The sequence below is a fragment of the Panthera uncia genome (genome assembly GCF_023721935.1).
Source record: "Panthera uncia isolate 11264 chromosome B3 unlocalized genomic scaffold, Puncia_PCG_1.0 HiC_scaffold_1, whole genome shotgun sequence".
In the NCBI taxonomy this organism is placed as follows: domain Eukaryota; kingdom Metazoa; phylum Chordata; class Mammalia; order Carnivora; family Felidae; genus Panthera; species Panthera uncia.
Genome location: NW_026057582.1, coordinates 12,957,253 through 12,973,318, shown reverse-complemented (window position 1 = coordinate 12,973,318; position 16,066 = coordinate 12,957,253). Strand labels below are relative to the sequence as shown.

Genomic DNA, 16,066 nt, shown 5'->3' with positions numbered 1-16,066 from the left:
CCTTCTGGGCACGGAACACAGCCGGCTACCTTTCCTCCTTGGCCTCTGAGACTCACTCTCCTGCTTCTCCCTCACAGCTGCTTCTCCTCATTCTTTGTCGGTCCGTCTCCATTTTCCCAACCCGTTAACCTTGCCATGCCCTGGCGCTCAGCCCTGACTTTTCCCCTTCCTGTCTACACTCCTGAGGCGGCCCCACCACATCCCCCTTCACTGATGCCCCCACGTTTACGCCCTCATCTTGGAGTCTCGCCTGTGCGCCAGCCCTGTCTAGCCGGCTGCTCCCCACTTGGAGCCTTCACGGGCGTCTTACAGTCAACCTGCCTACAACAAACGCCTGCCTTTCTCCCGCCTCGCCAACCTGCCCTCCCCTCGGGGCCGTCAGCTCCCTTTATCCTGTGGTTCAGGACCCAACCTTTGCCATCCTCCCTCACTTCTCTCTTCCCCTCGCAGCCCTGGTTCTACATGAGAGCACATCCTTTTGGCTCCGTCTTCAAGATATTCAGTCCAACCACACCTGATCACTCGGCCTCGCCACCGTCGTGTTCATCCGGAGGAACCATAGCGCCCTCCTGATAGTCTCCCACTCGGGTGGGCTGGGTGACGTCTCTCCTCCCCCAAAGAGGTCTGCGTCGCAATCTGTAACCTGTGACTGTGTCACCTTACGTAGTAAGAGGGACTTCGCAGATGGAATTAAATTGAGGATGTTGAGATGGGAGATTATCTTGGATTATCCAAGTGGGCCCAAGGGCCCTCCTTTTGAGAGGCACGCGAGGACAGAAGGCAGAAGGTGACGTGACAGTGGCAGCAAGCGTGGTGTGACGTGGGGCCGCGAGCCCAAGAAACGGCAGCCTCTAGAAACGGATTCTCTTCTAGAGCCTTCAGAAAGAACACAACCCTGCCAACACAGACCTCCAAAACGGTAGAATAAATGTGTGTTGTTTTAAGCTGCTAAGCTTGTGGTAATTTTTTTAGAGCAGCCACAGGAAGCTAATGTGCACCCTTGATGTGGGCCACAAGGCCCTGCATGATCTGGCCCCTGTTAAGCCCCTCTGACTCATCTTTTTCCTCTCTTCCTTACCGCCCTGTCCCCCGTCTGCCTATGAGCTTTTGCACTTGCTGTTCCTGCTTCCCGGGATGTCCTTCCCCCCCCCCCCCCCCCCCCCCCCCCCCCCACCTCACACACACACAGATCCACCTGGCTTGTTCTGGCCAAATGGCACCTTATCAGAAGCTTTTCTAACCATCTCCTATAAACCGTAACTCTGATGCCCCCTTGCACCCCTGCATACCTGTGTCACTGTGTGTATATGGTGCATACACCAGATTATATATTTCTCTCTTTTCTTCCATGAAAACGTAAGTGTCGTTTATGTGTGCTGCTTACCCTCCGTGCCTACAGTAGGTGTTCCGGTGTTGTGAGCACTTTACAGATATTTGTTGGATGGAGGGATGAATGAAGGAATTTTACAGATGGGAAGACTGAGACCAGGGAAGGGGAATAAATCGAACACGGCAACTGCCACATCTCACTTTTCCTCAGCTGGGCAGCTGTAGGCACCTTTCAAAGGTTTATCCCTCAGGCCTGGATCTCAATCTGGGTTTTTTTTTTTTTTTGTTTTTTTTTTTTAATGTTTATTTATTTTTGAGACAGAGAGAGAGAGAGGCATGAACGGGGGAGGGTCAGAGAGAGGGAGACACAATCTGAAACAGGCTCCAGGCTCCGAGCTGTCAGCACAGAGCCCGACACGGGGCTCGAACTCATGGACCGCGAGATCGTGACCTGAGCCGAAGTCGGCCGCCCAACCGACTGAGCCACCCAGGCGCCCCTCAATCTGGGTTCTGCCGGGTAGTGTTCACATGACCCCAGGCTGGTGTCTCACCCACTCAGCTTCTGCTCCCTGGTCTGTTAATGAGTGAGTGAATGAATGAATGAGTGAGTGAATGAAGGCCATTGGTTGGGAAAGCCCTGCAGGCTAGAGGACCAGGGCCGGAGCAGCGAGAGACTAATGGGGAGCAGGAGGGGACAGCAGGGCCAGGCCGCAGGCGCTCGGGGCCTGGTTCCAAGAAAGAGTGGGATTAGCCATGGAGTGGGATGAAGTGGGCAGAGGCCTGATCCAGCCCTCACCCTATAAAGGACCCTCAGAGAACGGATTGCAGGGCACAAGGGAGGAGCAGCGAGGACACTGCAGTGGTCCAGTCAGAGGTGGTGGGGCCGGCTGATGGGGCAGGTGGGGAGGGAGAATGGACATATGATCCGGGTAGAAATGACCGGCCTCACTGACAGGTAAAATGGGGGGTGGGGAGCAGGTGAGATTAAGGAAGAGGACCAAGGGGTTTGAAGAGTTCCCTAATGGGGGTGGACAGTGACAGTCCCTCGCGGAAACACGCTCTGCTTGCACAAGCAAAACAGGGAAATGCATAGGCTCCCGTGATGGAAAAGTCTGGGGCTCTGGTGCTCCAGCTATGAGTCTGGGATCTGGTCCCTGTCTCCTTACTCTCTCCTCCTGAGTTGGCATCACTCTCAGGCAGGCCGTCCCACATGGTGCTTGTGGCCAGCAGCAACCCCAGGCTGGCATCCCTTCAGGACATCAAACGCAACAGAAAGAGGGTTTTTTTCTATTTCCGTAACACAAATCCTAGGTGGGCCTCCCGTTCCCATTGGTCAAGCTTGGACCACAGGCCCAAACGTGAACCACTAAAATTGGGGGCTGCCTGGCAAGGCGGGGCCCATGTGCTTGCCTTTGAGCCACGTGGATGGAGAGTGGGGGAGGGGGTTCTCCCGAGGGAGATGGGACCCTGGGGAGGGGATGGATGGGGGGCAGGCAGACACGATCCATCACCAGTGCCCTTGCACAGCCTGTCGCCTTAGGGATTTTCCGAGGGAAGGGCCTGGCACAGGGCTGGCTTGGGAGATAATGGCCGGTATGGTCCCTGGACCGTTATTTTTGGGTAGTCCCGGCTCCTGCCTTCCTGGTCCTGATCTGGGCAGGCCTCTCCCTACACTCCTGCACAGGATGGCAGGGCTGGGCCCTGACCCTCCAGCCGGGGTGAGCTGCTACCCCACTGGATACCTGCCCCTTCCTGCCTGTATCTAGTGTTGAAAATTCCATGATTTTTGTCCATCCACAGCCCCAGATGCCCCCTGGCAATGCCAGTGCTGAGGCTGGGGGGCTTACCTGCTCTGCTAATGGCAGGCAGGCTCCCTGCCTGTGGTCTCTCCCCAGACCTCAGCTGCCCCCTCACCTGCCTGCCCAGTGAGTCGGGAAGGCTGCGCTCAGCTTGGGTGGGGGGCCTCGAGACTGGAACTCAGCCCCTGCCCCCCATCCCCCATTTTCTTGGGCCCCGGCAGGGCGGGGCTGCCCCATATCTGCTTGGCTGAGCAGCCCCGGGGGATTGGAAGGTCCTCTCTGGCTCTTGCTGTTATCCATCCTGTTGGAGTCAGTCTCTGGCTTCACATTTGTCTCTAACACCTCTCTGCCCTCCCTCCCTCCCGCCACGGTGGCAGAAGGGTTGCTGAAGTCCTAGCCACACCACTCAGCATGGAGAGTAAAAACCTTTCCTCACACCTCCTGCCTTAATCGGGTCACTTTATTCCTGATCCTGTGCGCCCGTGAATGCAGACATCAATTGCTAGGCCCGAGTCCCATGCTCCAATCCCAGACAGCAGGGGAGCGATGGGAAAGGTGAATTTCCACAGGAAGGTCAGGGCGGGTCCCGGGCGCACACGGCCTCCCTCCCCGCAAACTGAGCCTTAGCCCCTCAGCCCTGTGGGCTTTCGTCAACACCACAGACCACGGGTCCATTTAAAAATCATTTTATTATTAACATCATCTTCCCATTTAGCCAAGTGTCTGTCATGTATAAGGAATGTCGGTAAATATTCCATTTGAAGCTTCTTTGTACATATTTCCATCGATAAATAAACTCTGAATTCACATAAAAAAGTTAAACTTAAATAGCTCCTATTCCCTTCTCTTGTAACAGGCATATATTGGTGAAATATAAATATTCTCGGACTCAGGCTTTGTTCTAAGTGAGGAGAGGAATTCATCACATGGTACAGTTACTGACAACAAAATCGAGAAACTGTCAGCTGGTGTCCTGGCTTGGACTAGGACTGAGGTGGGAACCAGAAAATTCACATTTGGTTTCCCGGCCGAGGTTGGGGGAGGAGTGGTGACGGGGAGGAGAGTTTCCTTTACAGCTCTGATAAAAATAATCTGCTCTGCCAGTGAACTTTAACTTTGAATATATTCTTCTACATTGGCTGATTCATTCCATTATTGTTTTACTTAAAACTTGGATGTCAGCTAACAAAATATGGCACATAATCCATTTTGAACAATGTCGGTGGGCTTGGAAACTATCATTGGGCTGGCCAAAACAACAACAGAAATGCACGTGGGGAGAGCGACGATCCGGGGCTTGTTTGGTGAGTTCACTGTGGTCAATCGCATGTTCAGCCACGGCCTCGGCGCGGGGCGCCCCAGGCGGGGCCTCCTGGGCCCGAGTGGCAGTGAGGCTGGCAGGGGCCTGCTCAGAGCACCCGGGGGATGATGGTGAAGGGCACAGCGGGGCTGCTGGCCTCCAGCTCCAGGGCTGTCAGGAAGCACTCGGTGGCCGCCGCGTCATTGCCCTGAGCTTGAAGGACCTCGCCCAGCCCGTTCCAGACCTCGTGGGCCGTCGAGTTCACCTGCACCGCGTCCCGGAGGATTTTCTCTGCCAGACTGTAGCGGCCCAGCTGATGAAGAATCAGGGCCTGCAGGCATCAGAGAGAGAGAGAGAGACAGACAGACAGACAGTCAGAGAGAGAGTCTCTGCAGCTCTAGGCTCTTAGCCGTCCTGGAGTTTCTGCACGTTTCTGGGAGGCTGGCGTGAATCTCCACCGGGCTGGGCACCCGGCAAGTTCGAACCCTTCCCGCACTCAGGGGCAATGTGACCTTGACCGGGTTAGAGGATGTGACTCTTTTTAAGTTCTCCAAATACTCTGCAAATTATATGCCTAAAGGGTCACTTTCTTTTTTTTTTATAATTAAAAATTTTTTAAAATGTTTATTTTTGAGAGAGAGAGACACACACACAGAATCCAAAGCAGGCTCCAGGTTCCGAGCTGTCAACACAGAACCCTATGCAGGGCTTGAACTCACCAACTGTGAGATCATGACCTGAGCCAGAGTTGGACGCTTAACCGACTGAGCCACTCAGGTGCCCCAGGCCGTGTCACTTTCTCACCCATCCGCAGAATTCCAGTGCTTGGTCCCCTGTCCCCCACTATCATTACTCTTCATGTTTGCTAATTTCATAAGTGCAGAACGTCTGTCCTTAGTAAAACCTGCATTTCTTTAGTAACAGTTGAGGTTGGGGCTCCTGGGTGGCTCAGTCAGTTGAACACCTGACTCTTGATTTTTGGCTCTGGTCATGATCCCAGGGTCATGGGGTCAAGCCCCGTGTTGGGCTCTGCACTGCGCATGCACTGAGCCTGCTTAAGATTCTCTCTCTCCCTCTGCCCCTTCCCCTGCTCTCTCTCCCTCTCTCAAAAAAATAAAAATAAAAAAACCCCAACAACTGAGGTTAAAGATTTTCCACGCTTTTGTTTACAAGTCTTTTAGAAGACTGCTATTCATCTGCTAGCATACTTGTCTAGATTGTTCTTTAACTTTTGAGATTTTTTTCTTTGAACAAAAGTTTTTAGTTTTTTAAGTTGGGTTTGTTGAACTTTAGTGGGTTTTGTTTCATTTTTTGGTCACTTCAAAGCTCTGAAAGTTATACTTTCAAAGAACTGACGCGCGTTCAATCCCGCTTTGTTAAGTAGTTGTCTGCTTTATCTTGGCAGACAGGAACCTACCTGGATTTCTTCTTCTCTGCCGGACACAAACTAGCTACCCCTCCCTCCACGTCCCTCCCGTGAGGCACTGCCCGTCATGAAGTGAATTATTACATGAAACACGGGGCCTTCTACAACTTTCCAGTGAGCCACAACAACCCCCTCCTGCCTTTGCATCAGTACTGTGCTGTTAAGATTGCTGTTACATCATGTTTTAATGGCGGGGGTGGGGACGAGAGCCTCTCCTCCTTCCCTTTGCTTTTGAGTATTTGCACGACCGTGCCCGATGAACTTAACAATCATCTTGTTCATTCTCTTCGGGAGTTGAATCGTGCTTGCGTTAACCTTCTAGGTGTGTGTGGAGAAGCCCGACATCTACCGTGTTGGGTTTTCCCAACCAAGAACATGGCATGGTCGGCTGGTCCCGCGTATCTCTTCCTAAATTTCCCGGTAAAGCCTTGCTCTACCTTTTTGTGGTTCACGCGCAGAACCGATGAGGCACCCCCAGTGTTCTCGAGCATATGCGTCACCAAGGGGCGAGGGCCAGCAGAACCTGCTGGGGAGGGGGCATAAACGCGCCTTCCAGGGGGCTGGCTGTGGCCTGAGCCATAGGCCACAGACAACGTGAGCATCGGGGAACCAGGTGGGGCCCACTCTGAAGAGCTCTGGCCTCCGAGACAGGCTGTGAGGAAGGCGCCTCCGTGGGCGGTGTCCAGGTCCTGTGGGCTGCTAGGGCTGGCCTCTCCCCCAGGGCGTGTGGCCCTGGAGGTGGCGTCTGAGGGCCTGGAAAGCAGCCTTGCTTCCGAGAATCACCCGCACTTAAGAGTACCCAGCGCAGGAGCTGTGAGGATGATTCTGGCAGAGGCCAAGGTCAGTGGGGCGACGGCCAAGGCGACCCACAACCCCAGGGCAGTGCGAGATACTGTGGAGGGGTACTCTCTGTGCCCCCAGCTCCGGCTTCCTGAACTGCCTTCCAGAGCGAGGAGGAGAAGGCCTCCAGCAGACAGAGGCTGTCCTCCCCTGGCCAGGGTACAGCAGACCTCACTGTCAGCTCGACTCTCTCTGGGAGGAAAATTGAAAGGAAACACTATACATTCCCTTTCTTATTAACTTCGATATGTGCTTTAATTACGTCTCTGCTGGAGTCCACGTCCTAAATGGGATCCGTCAGAGCTGAGGCTCTGAGAGGGTGGCCAGGGCCGGGCAGACAGGTGGCTCCCTCTGATGCTTTAGGACACGAGAGGTGGCCGGAAGTCAGTCCTTGCAGTTAGGATTTCACCTTGGCTTCTGAAATTCTTCTCTCCTCAGACTACAGGCCTTCCCGTCCTCCAGCGCAAACTGCAGGTTTCAGCCGCCTTCCCAAGGCTGGTCAGGGTCAGTTTTGCAGAGGCCGCCGGTGAGAGCTTCCCAGCTGTCTCCCCAGAGCCCCATCCTCCACCCACCTAGGAGCGGGGAAGGGAACCATGTGCTGAGAGCCGGGGTAGCGGTTCAGCATGGACCCAGCTTCCTGGCAGGATGATTAACAGTGATAACAGTAGCAAGGGCTTTCAGTGTTTTTGACACACCAGGCGCCATTCCAAGTGCTCATGTTCATTAGTTCACTTAATCCACCCGGGGACCCCGAAGTGGTTTCGCACGGGCATGGCCGGGACATGTCTGCACCTGGCTGCAAGGCCGGCTTCGACCGCGGTGGACAAAGGTCCTGCAGCGGAGGAGGAAATCTCCCCACGCACTAGGTACTCCTCCCGTTTTGCGGGTGAGAACTATGGCTCCCACGGCTGCGTCTCCTGCCCCAGGCGCACAGCCAGCTGCTGCAGAGCTGGACTACAACCCGCATCCTAACTCTCAGGGCCTGCCTGACATCCATTCGGATGCGGAGTCCGGGGCGGGGCTACAAGCGGCCACCTCCACCTCCTGGGGTGGGGGGGCGTGGGGCATCCTCCCTCTGGCCCTCCTTCAGAGACACTGGGGCAGCTCGACACCCACACTTCTCAATCTTGGAGGTCCAGGCGGAAAGGATGAGAGGCCCTCCCCGGCTTGCAGGCAGCAGGATGTGAGGGCCAACGAGCTCCTGCCTTCATTCCTTCCGGGAGAGGTTATCAGCTTGAGCTCACTCTAGAACATTCCGATTTAACCAACAGAGCCGTGAGAGGAGGGAGGGGGTCCGGGTGGAGGCAGCAAGCAGTGGCATGAATTTTACCCAAGTGACCCTGTCATACTCTCTCTCAGTGCATCAAATTACTGAATACACACCACCTTTTTCTGAGTGGCCCTCCCAGGCAGGGAGACACGCACTGCGTGTGCCGGGCAGATGAGTAAAGAGGGACAAGCCACCGGGTAAGATGGAAAGAGGCGTCCCTGGTTACCTGGCGGCAGGCCGAGCATACGGTCTGGGTCCCGACAGGCTCTGCTTTCTTCCTCTACACGGAATGTTTTCTCCGCATCAGGCACGATGCTAGGCACTTGTACTTGGCTCGTCTTACATTACCACCGCTTTATAGATACAGAGACAAGGTTCAGAAAGGCCAAGAGTCTTGCCCAAGGTCCCAGGGCCAATGGATAAGGAGCTGCGGGCCGGCCCAGGTCTGCCGGAGGCCAAAGCCCCCATGCTCCCTGCACACCTTCCCAGCCGGCCCGCCTGCTCACTGCTGCCTCTGTCGCTTTAAGAGATGAGCCTGGAGCCCCCTGGGCACTGACCTAGTTACATCTGAGCCATGGCAAATGGGCATCTGCCGCAGTGGGTCTCCTTTTCACTTCTCCAACCATTGATCGATCACTGGCTCTGTCACTCCTCCCCGTGGTTATGGCCAGGAGATGGTTCCTCTCCAGCCCAGCTTTTCTCCAGCTCGGGTTGCTGCTTGGCAGTATCCTATATATTCACTCAAGGACGAGGACAGCTCCTTGCCTCCCTTTGGTGGCCCAGAGGCTAGCTGTGATCTTGAGGCTTGGCATGGACATGGGTGCCAAAGGACTGGAGGCCAATGAGACGTGAAGACCCAGAAGGACCAGGGCCTTGGCCCAGCAAGACCCAGAGGCCACTGCACTCAGCAGCAGTGACCTACCCCCACCCTGTTGGAGTGGGGACAAGGTCACCAGTCCTTTTAACTGGGAATTTTGTTTAGAAATTGGCAGGCTGTTGTATCTGGGTATAGCCTACCATGGGGGCTCCAGGGTCTAAGGCAGGGGACACGTCTCCCCACTCCCAAATGCTTGCAAAGAACCAGCCAATGGGCTAATCTGACCTATCACCCGCAGTGTTGGGAAGCTAAGAGTCTTCATGTTGTCCAGTGTCACACAGGTCTTGTGGGCTTGGAAATTTCCAGCCCGTGTACCTGGACTTATATTCCTAATGTAGGAACAGGCTACCCTTTCCAGATGACCTTGAGGCTTCCTGAGCAATCTGTTTAGTGGAATTAATTCCTAAAGCTGGAGCTGCTCAGGGAGACATCAGAAGCTTGCCAGGGGCTGCCAGCTCAGGCTTGGCAAGGGAATGAAAAATCAGCCTCTGCCCAGTGCCCCAGCAAGCCAAGAGCAGCTCAGAAATCAGTCACATAATGGGATCAACCAGGACAAGCTCCAGCTGGGGTCTGAGCCATTGCTTGGGGCCAGCGTCGCCGGCAGGTTGGCCAGAGGTGGGCTGGGACCTGGACACGCCTGGCTGTCAGGAATGACATGCCACCCAAGCCCTGGTGTGCTGGGAGAGGCCTTCCCTGGCTTTGCCGTGCTCTTATGCACTAGAATCCCGACACCCTTTTCTTTAGGCCCTGCCTCCTCTCTCCTCCAATCATCAAAGGCTTAACTCGTGAGGCTCGAGTTTAACTGTTCTCACCACGGCTGGATCCAACTTCCTCCTAGGACAGACCTCTTGGTTCAGCCAGGCTGGTCTAAAAGCCCACCCATTTCTGCAGGATGCCTCCCCCAGCCTTCTTCCCCCTCTCCAACCGTAGTCATTCCTGGTCTGGCCCCTCCTGCTGGAGTTCAAGTCCATCTGCTCAAAGCCCTGCAGATCACCATTCCCCCAAGAGCCCGGGCCACACTGCCCCCCTTAGGCAGCACTACCCAGAGGCACGGGTCCGGCTCCCAGCACTCAGGCTGGTAGGAGACAGAGCTCTCCATGAGTGACATATTTCATTACCACAACAACCCGCCTTCTCTCCCATGTCAAAATCCAAAACCCCACTGGGTGACTGTCCAGATCCCAGCCACGTTCCAGCGACACACAGGAGGTCAAGTCTGCTCTCAAAGCTCGGGGCCCAGTGAAAATCCTAACCAGATCGAGCAATCGCTCCCTAAGACCTAAGACACCACTGCAGGCTGAGGTGGGAACTCACGTGGTCCGTGCCTTCTCTTAACACCAGCCCCTTCTCTTCTCTTGGAGGTTGTGCAAACAGGCTTCCACCTTTCCCAGCCCTGGGGTTCCTGAGCCACCGTGGGAGCCAGCTGGGCCGGCCTTCTGAGAAGAGGGGAATCACTGAGAGGTAACTTACTTGTCCCTTTTCTTGGACACAAGTGAAGACAGCCTCCCAAGCTTGTGATTATTATAATCACGTGTTCTGTACAAATAAGCTCTTGGTGCCACACCAAATTGGAAGTGAGAGATTAAATTAAATCTGTTATTTCAAATGAGACAAAATGGACTTGGCTAATTTGAGGACGGTTAGAATATTCCTCACTCATGTCTTGTGTGTGTGTGTGTGTGTGTGTGTGTGTGTGTGTGTGTGTGTTTGTGTGTGAGATAATTGATGCCCAAGGACTAAAGACCTTGCCACATGCCGTGGGCACCCGTGTAGGAGCTCTGTGTGGGCTCTAGTGCCCAAGGCGTCCTGCTACAGCCCTCGCTCTGGAGAGCACTCGGAGCCCTGGATCAGGTGACCAATAGCAAAGAGGCAGGACAAAAGCCACTATTTCAGACATCCCCATGGTGCTCTGTGCAAGTGCCAAGATGGCCCTTTGCTGGGCTCACTGCTTGTCCCTGTAGGAGTATGGGCACAGAGAGATAATGTCCCTGCAGGAAAGTATCCTTCTCAATGCCGAGCCACCACTAAAAAGCAGTCCTGCAGCTCAGCTCTGGTTCGGGGGTCAAGCCGCAGTCTCCGTGTGCCTATCACTCTTTCCGGGGAGGATGCTTTGGAAATCAAAGGGTCAGCAGCAGGATAGGGGTGAACAGCTCCCTTGTGCTTTTCATGCCGCGCCAGGCTGCTGCTGCAGACTCCACCCCGGGGCCGCTGCTCTTGACTTCTGGAGCAGAGACCAGCAGGTGCCCTTGCTGTGTTCGAGCCAGCCTGGGTTTTGCAGAGGCTGCTGGAAGCACCAAGGCCGGGGGGTGGGAGGAAGTCTGGTGTCTGGGGTGGGACTGGAGTATTTAAAGAGTTTTCTGTCCCATCCTGGGTCAGACCCTCCACCATTAAATCACTGCAGGGGGGTGGGGTAGGGGTGGGGGTGAGGGCGGGAGCTTAGGGCAGTATTGTCAGGAGGTTCCTCCAAAAATACAGGTAAACCTGCAAGGACAAATGCATGGATCCACTAGGCTCTATTAATCTTTAAGTTTTTTTTTTTTTTTTAAGTTTATTTTTGACAGAGACAGAGTGCAAGCACGAGCTGGGGAGGGGCAGAGAGAGAGAGAGAGAGGGAGACACAGAATCCGAAGCAGGCTCCAGGCTCCGAGCTGTCAGCACAGAGCCTGACGCGGGGCTCGAACCCACAAGCTGTGAGATCGCGACCTGGGCCAAAGTCCGACGCTCAACCCACCGAGCCACCCAGGCGCCCCATAGACTCTATTAATCTTTAATGGGCAAAGTGTGATAGTCAACACGCTGCGTGTTACTGATTGCCAAATGCTTTCCTAACCGTCCTACGCGACAGGTGCTACGTCAGTCAAGGTGGCTTATCTCCGTCCCAGCTCCCCAACTAGGCCTCGCTCTGAAAGGCCGGAGGGCAGGGGCTGGGCAAGCTGTGGGTCGTCTCTGCTTTGGCAGGCTCGACGCCGAGCAGGCAGAGCCATATTCAGTGCAGAACGAATAAATGAGGAGCCCCCAAAGATCGAAGAAACGAGGATCATGTTTAAGGCCACTGCTGGCCAAGTCCAGATCGGTCTGGCCCACAGCCTGTGCTCCTACCCGCCACGGCATGCGTCGGAGAGATGGAGGACTTTGCCGGCACCAGGGAGCCAGGGGCCTGAAGGCAAGGCTGTCCCTGGAGGAAGTGGACATGGGCTGAGGACCAGATCTGCAGCCCCTCCTGGGCCACTCGAGCCAAACTGGCACCTCCAAGACTTTTGGACAGAGACACCTAAGCCTCCCCTCTGGTGGGACTTCTGTTGTGACGGCAGCTAGAGGAAAGCCCATCTCCTCAGCCCGTCACCCTCTGGGACGGTGACAGAGCTGCCTGGCTGTAGCCTGAGCGGCGGCTGTGCTGACTAGAGGTAGCTTGTTGGGGGATCAGGACGCAGGCGAGGGGTTACAAAGAGCTCTGCGGGCTCTGGCCACCGCCAGAGGACCCGTGCCACGCAGGTGAGAGGCCCGGCTCCCTCTTAGAGAGTGGGAGGTGTAGGTTAAGAGCGTGGCCTGGGGCTCACTGGGACTGGGTGTGAGCCAGTCCCACCAGTGACTTGGACAACTTCCTCCGGGTCCCAGATACTTGATCTGTATAATGGGGACAAATGCCAACTCACAGGACAGTCATGAGGCTACAAGAGCCCAAGTTTGTAGAGCGCTCAGTAAACCTCTGGTGAATGGTCACCATCATCAACAAGACCCTGACTGTTATCGTTACCCTTAATGACCTAGGGGGAGGGGAGGCCCTCCCGAGATGCCCAGGGTTGCAGGACCCTCCACTGCTGTCCTGTGTGCCTCTGGGTAGAGCTTGTGACAGCAAGGGCCATCTGGCTTGTCCTTGCACACAGAGGGGGTTCTTGGTCAATGTTTGGTGAACGGGTGGGAAGATAGACAAGCGAATGGCACGGGACACTGTCTGATGGTGGGAGGACGGGGGCGGGCATGACCTCTTGCCAGTGCTCTCGACCAATGAGTACCAAAAGGCCTGGCCTCGGGTCACCCTCGTCCACACTCGCATCAGAGCCCGATCGCTCAGAGCCTCCACGTGTGCCTTCTGGGGACATCGTTGAGGCGGCTGAGCCCGACGGGAAGAGGCGCTCTGTTCCCAGGGGGTTGCCACCGTCTCCCCTACAGATACTGCATTGCCGAGGAAAGCAGGACGCCAGTCCCCCTTCTGGTCAGGTACTTGCGTTCTCCTTCCTGAGGATGCGATCCATCAGAGAGAAGCCAGGTGGTAGTGGCGGTGCCCTCAAAGATAGTTTCCTTTTAAGTCAGAATCTAAATGGACTGCCAAGCAGGGCCACCCTGAGAAGGCCGCGGGAGACGGTGGCCTTGCAAAGGTTTTCTGGGAGCAGCGGTGGGAAGGCCAGGTGGGGGGCTGCCGCCGGCTCCTTCCCCCCCCCCCCCCCCCCCCCCCCGGGGGGGCCCTTTCTTCTCTGGGAAGCATCAAAAGCACTGACAGTTGTGAGCACCAGCATTTTGTGGGCGCAACTGAAGGGGCAGCCTGAGCCCCGCCCCGCTTCCCAATGATGCCTGGAAAAGGAACTGAAAACACACTCAGATGGGGTGGGGGTGGCGCTCAGCTTCTCTACCTGGATTCCAGCGGCTCTGGGTGAGGTCTGGGCTCTCCTGGGCTCTGTTTTATGTTTCATTTCTGTGTGTTTTGAGTGCTTAGAAATGCACACTGGCTTGCCAGGGGGCTGAGCGTGTGTGCCTTGGCCAACTATGCCAGGCTTGGAAGGGCCTGCCTAACCAGGCCAGGAGCTCCAGAGGCCAGATTCTAGGTGTCCCGGCTGATGCCAGGCGTCACTGCCCTACAGCCTATGCCGCTGCCCACTGCACCTCCAGAGCGCAGCGGGGGTCACACGCTGCAATTCAACCCCCTTTGCTACGTCGGTCAAGAATGAGTTTGGGGCGCCCTGGAGAAGAGCCTTCTGGCGGTGGCTCGGCAGGTCAGAAGTTTTGGGTAGAAACTGATAAGGGGTGGGTCTTTTTGTTTTAGCCATTTTACTTAGTTTTGCCCCCAGTTTCCCCAAAGGCCGGGGCCAGCCATTCCCGGCAGCCGCACACCCATCTAACCACGGACAGCAGGTGAGGCTGTCGCAGCCCCCACCCACGGCTGTCCGGGTCCCGTCCACCCCACCTGGCCCTCGTGTAGGGACACAACATTCACGAGGCCGCTTGACCTTCAGAGCAAAGGGCCACTGACATCCGGTACTGGGGACGGGGGCTGAAGAGCAGGAAGGAAGAGGCTGAGGGACAAAGGGGAGGAGGGAGATGTGGGCTGAGCGGCTCCTGGGGAAGGGCCAGCGACTGTTCAGGCTGCCCTGAGGAGTGGCTCCTTGTGACAAGGTGAGTGGAAGCCAGGCCCCCACGTAGCTGGCCTTGCTCCATCCATGGTGGGGCCAGAGATGGACATGGCAGACATTACAGGACAATCTGGGCAGGCCTGGGCGAGGAGGGGCAGTGGTCTGAACCCAGCAGACACCCTGTGGAGGCTTTCCCTCAGGGTGTGCTGTGAATTGGTGCTGAGGATTCCAGAAGGAGGGAGGCAAAGACCCCAGCGCCTCCCTTCCTCCACCCAGGGAGGACCAGACGTGCCCGAGAGGCAGCTGGCACCTTTGTTCAGGCAGGAGATCGGCCGGCTGTGGGAAGCTGTCCTCTCACAGGCCCCTTTTCCAGGTCAAGTGTTTTATTTGAAGAAATGTGCCTTCTGGAGACCAGGCCTTTATAGCATTTAACTCAACTCAGAAGGAAACAAAACTCAATTTTCCCCAAACCTCTTATTTTTCTAAGCCAGCAGCCAACCATCCACGGAAGCAGAGCTCCTTGGCGTGAGGAGGGGGCTTGGGCCTCTGCTTCATGACGCACGAGCCCCTGCTGCAGTCCCTGACAGGCAGCCTCCCACTCTTGCTTACACCCTCCAGTGACGGGGAGCTCACCACCAACCCGGGCAGCCCACACCATTAGTGGGCAGTCTGAACTGTCAGTTAAAAATGTAGAGCCCTAATTAGGCTTTTTATCTAATTACTGTTCTCTGATGTTCATTTAGTCTTCTTGAGTCATATGGAAAAAGTCCCCTCCGCTTTATATCTGATAGTCCTTCAGGATCCGAAGAAAGCTTCCAGAATCACACACACACATACACACAAGCTCTCTCTCTCTCTCTCTCTCTCTCTCTCTCTCTCTCAGTCCAGGGCATTAGAGGAACAGTAAATTCAGGCCTCCCTAATCTCCCCAACTCACTGACTTCTGCTGCTGAGCATGATACCCAAAGGAGACTGAATGGTGGGTTCAGAAGAAGGAGCCATTAAGCCCCAAGACAATGTGACTGTGGCTTTTCCTTTTCTTAAAGCATCTGACTGGCATTGCTTAAAGCTGCTTTCTTCCAGAATGGTCTGGAATATTCTGGAGGAGCTGATTCCTCAAATAGCAGAGCTATAGGCTGTCCAGCAGTAAATGTGCCAGCAGTGAGGATGGGGACAGTCTGGTCATAAGCCAAAGGGCCCGTCCAGCCTCAAGTGGATTTCACACAGAAATCCCAATTTGGCCCCAAACTTCCTCTGGCCTAATTTCTTTGAAACTGGGTACTTCACTGTCGGTGCCAAAATATCCACGTGCTGTGGTGGCTTTCAGAGAACAGTTGCTGGGGATCAGAGGGACATTTTAGGGAAGGGACCACAGTCAGCCCGCCTGCGAGCAGCTTCCCAGCACCAAAGACCCACAGCCTGCCGCTGCTGTAGACAAATGCCCAGAGGGTGGTCAGGGATGGCAAAGAAGGGCACATGAGCATTCCCCAAAGGGCCACCCTCCTATTTCACAGGCAGGAAACAGGGGCCCTGATCTACCCAGGTGACAGAGTGAGCTGAGGAACAGCATTGAGGTCCCAGGCTGGGGCTCTGTTTGGTCTGCTGTAACCAAAGCCATTTCTAGTCCTTTCCTCCCTTCTATAAACTCCACTGAGCACCTGTGGGTGTTCTGGTACCAGTGTGTGTGTGTGGGGGGGGGGGGGCTAGTTTGCTGAGGGTCCTGCCCCAGAGAGCTCCCTGAGCCCAGCAGGGGTGACTGTACATGTGGAGGTCCAGCATCTGGAACAGAGTGAGGCCTGCTGGAAGGAGCACAAGGGAGGTCATTCCAGAAGAGATAACACAATGCTCCCACCCATTTTTTTTTTTTTTTAAACTAATGG

At 55.4% G+C, this 16,066-nt stretch overlaps 1 protein-coding gene across 4 annotated transcripts in view; it reads right to left on the bottom strand.

The window, feature by feature from the left end:
• Positions 1-3,798: 3,798 nt before the first annotated feature.
• TTC7B (tetratricopeptide repeat domain 7B) overlaps positions 3,799-16,066 on the bottom strand; it is a 245,419-nt gene continuing 233,151 nt past the window's right edge. For all 4 annotated transcript variants that reach the window (XM_049612316.1, XM_049612319.1, XM_049612317.1 and 1 more), the window contains one exon: positions 3,799-4,759. In XM_049612316.1, the coding sequence (XP_049468273.1) occupies positions 4,538-4,759 (222 nt within the window). In that variant the 3' untranslated portion in view covers positions 3,799-4,537. The remainder of the gene's footprint in view (positions 4,760-16,066) is intronic.